General features: G+C 38.2%; 1 protein-coding gene across 2 annotated transcripts in view; it reads left to right on the top strand.

The window, feature by feature from the left end:
• The window catches only part of LOC108745834 (epithelial discoidin domain-containing receptor 1-like), a 158999-nt gene that overhangs the window by 137167 nt on the left and 18144 nt on the right, over window positions 1-3688 (top strand). For both annotated transcript variants that reach the window (XM_018482224.1, XM_018482223.1), the window contains exon 11: window positions 1454-1576. In XM_018482224.1, the coding sequence (XP_018337726.1) occupies window positions 1454-1576 (123 nt within the window). The remainder of the gene's footprint in view (window positions 1-1453; window positions 1577-3688) is intronic.

Genomic DNA, 3688 nt, shown 5'->3' with positions numbered 1-3688 from the left:
ATATATATATATATATATATATATATATATATATATATATATATATATATAACATAATTATATATATTTTAGAAATATCGCTGTCTATTAACATATATATTTTCATAAAAAATTGTACAGTTAAGCGAAATATATATCTCGCGCATATTTCTCGATAAAAATAACGAACTCTGAAAAATTGCAACAATCTGTATTACAAATATTACGAAAGCAAGAGATCGCTCGTTAATCATTCGACGCGGAGGTGTCTGTATCTTTTTTACTGCATAATATTCTGCTTTGTATAGGGATTCTATATACGTCCATATCGGGAGGTATAAGGGAGAATACTTGATAAGCATTTGCCGCCCTGTTCCCCGATCGATTCCCCCAAAGTCATGAATGCGAACAGCTTCTTCACTGTCGAGTGAGTCCTTTCTCTACGTCGGGATACGCGTGTGTCCTGTGGATAGACACATCTGGTATCGCGCTTTGCGTACGGTTTCCGCGGCGTGAATCGAGATTGATCCGGGCACAATGCTCGGGACGGGACGCTCCAGATCCGAAAGTGCCCGTGTCTACGTCGAGACGTCTGCGCGTGATTGACACCCGACAGCGCCACTCGAAACAGTCAAAACATTTCACCCCGTGTCGCGTCGAGTCTGGCCTTGACGCTTCGTAGCAACGCCAATCATCCTTCTCGGCAGATTCACTGTTATCCGTAAAACGGGGATTACTCGGCGAGTACCCAACGTATTCGACAATATTTCTTTTCACGTCACTCTCACTTATGAGAGCATCGAGTTTCAGACGACTTTCACGATCACTTACGTATCCCCGAAATAAATATACAGATGATCGCACACACAACATATTATTGACCACTATATGAATGTATCAATTCTCGAATGCAACAGTTTAAAATTGACGGGACATTTATGAGCTACTCGTCGTGTCCTTCGAACCATGAAATAATTTGGCAAGATTTCTATGCCTTTTCATTCTCTTTTACAAAAACATTATTGCAATGTTTTATAAATCATATATCTCATTAAAATATCTCATGGTCCAGTCCAACAATAGAAAGTATTATATTTCGATGAAAGTAGCACAAGATACGCCTATAAATCACGTCGCATCTAACGTTCTACAAGTCAGCTTTTACCAATCAACAATGGGATACCTAGTTCGCGACCAATAAAATATTTGTAAGTTGTGTTACAGTTCCGCGTGCTCTCTCTCTCTCTCTCTCTCTCTCTCTCTCTCTCTCTCTCTCTCTCTCTCTCTCTCGCTCTCTCTCTCGTGCACTCGATAATCCACGTGAACGCGAAGATCGAAGGGGGTAAGCCGTTTATCGAATGACGGTCGTAGATCCTACGATACCTACGATGCGCCCCGGCGCGACTAGCGTGATCATAGATCGTTGATTATCATCGGATAGCCCGCACAATGCATTTGCGCTTTCGTGTTACAGTCGCCGACTCAACAGGAGGTACTCTCGGCCCTGAAGAGACGTCTGGAGCAGACCAGCGTACCGCTCTTCCCACGGCATCGCCTTCGCATGCTCTCCAAACTTGCCGAAGGCGCCTTCGGAACGGTAATGACGTTGTTATTACACCCGTGAATATCAAGTATATACAGTGGGCGCAAAAAGTATTCGTATAAGAGGGATGTCTTTTAAAAAGACCTTATTTTGAAAAAAAAAAAATATTAATTAGCAATTTATTAACAAAGACTACAATGTATAGTTTACAAAATTATTTTATACTTAAATAGTGTAATAATTAAAATATATGTATCTTAAAAATGTTATCTTAAAAATAAACGAAAATGTGAAATTGTATTATTCGGACATGCACAAAAAATATTCCTACGGTTGAGAAATTTAGCTTCTATAGATCGCGAAGCCCTTTTCTTTATATTAGTACAGAAAGTACTCAATAAATATGTTCTTTATGGTGAACACAAACGTGAAGTGGAACAAACTATATCTGTTTCACTTCAACTTATTGAACATAGTGCATTAGTTCAGAGTTTATATCGATAAAGAATAGATTTATTCTACAAAATTGCTAACTAACGTTCATTTTCTAAGGCTTATTGAAATAAAAATTTCTCCTGTACAAATAATTTTTGTACTCACTGTATTTCCAATTAGATACGAACACTCGACGAATCAAACGACAACAGCTTTGCAATTATTTTTGTGCTTAGTATTTTTCTATTATTTGTATTCTCTAATTCGATTTAAAAATTATCTAGGGTGCATAGTCTATATCGTTCTCGATTTTGAGGGACACGGAATTCGATGTAACAAAGAAAATTCATTACGCCGTTATAACAATTAATTTATCAGCATTACCGCTACGATTGTGCGCGGATAAAAAAGCAAGTTCGTACTATCCCGCGTAAATTTAGGTAATGTGTCGCAACTTCTCCGGCACAGTGACGATCGTTCTCGAAATCAATCCGTTTGTTGGCCCCGCAGCGCGCGCGGGTAATTCAACATGCGCGGGATGCGCAACAATACGTCGATTAATGAAGTACCCGGGACGTGTTATTCTTCGCCGGCACAATGGCACCTCATCGGGGGTCGTCGAGGATAATCAGTTTAGGATGCGTTAGAGCGGCTAATAATTCCCTTTTGTTTCCCGCTACGGGAACCGACAACGTTAATGACAACGGGCGAGGAGGATCGTCGAAACGCTCGCTCGTTCGTTTCGCACAGTTTGCCAGTTGCCGCGTCAGGCTTCCGTGGATGCGGATGCATGCAGACGCGATCGTGCGGGACTTCCCGTGGATATACGCGAGATCGGACACGTCGATCTCGAGTCCCGGTCGACTTACGAGATCAATCGTCTTCGTGCGAGATTGCCGGAAGATCGTCGAATCTCTTACACGGAAGTTACAGAAGAGTACAATCGTGTTACGCGATGCATACAATGATTGATTATCCTTTACTTCCGTCCTAGACTTTCAGACTACGGTTACTAAGGCTTCAAGAGTTCTCTGAATGTATTTTCGTATATTACACGGAGAAAAGTATTTGATTAAATTAAATGGAATTCTGGTGGAAAACGAACGATCCAAAATTCTGCGATTACTAGTCTACTAGATTTCCAGTTAAATCTAAAATTCTAGATTTAACTAGAATTCCGAGTCATTCATCTTCCATCAAAATCCCAGTTAATGCAACTAATGAAAAGAATATATTCTTTTAAATCGTAAAAGGAAGGACCAAATTTTATTTTTCGGACCTACATCGAAGTAAGTCGTATGACTTTCTTTTGATTGTACTTATTTAAATTTTACTGTGTCGGAAAAGAATCAGTATTTTCTTCAGAAATTATATGCTAAGATTAAAAACAGCGACAAGTAAATTGTAGTACATAAAAAAAAATAATTTTTCTTAATAGTATATATGCATTAAATTTATATGTATATAAATTTATAAATGTATAAATTTTTAAATTCTGAATCAGTGGATAATCATTGATATCAGTGCCAAGTATGCCACTGGTAATCAGTGAATGAAATGTGAGATATCTAACCTAACTAATCTTTACTATGTGATCTAATTAATCTTGTTTTAGTGCATAAATTCAATAAATATGTTATTAAAAGATTGAAATTAATGTGCAAATATCAGTATGCAGTGCAGTATTTTAGTTATATAATGCTCAAACATTATTCCTTGTTTAATCTGTGT

The sequence above is a fragment of the Trachymyrmex septentrionalis genome, unplaced genomic scaffold, assembly GCF_001594115.1.
Source record: "Trachymyrmex septentrionalis isolate Tsep2-gDNA-1 unplaced genomic scaffold, Tsep1.0 scaffold15, whole genome shotgun sequence".
Taxonomy (NCBI): Eukaryota; Metazoa; Arthropoda; class Insecta; order Hymenoptera; family Formicidae; genus Trachymyrmex; species Trachymyrmex septentrionalis.
This window is presented reverse-complemented; position numbering and strand designations above follow the sequence as displayed.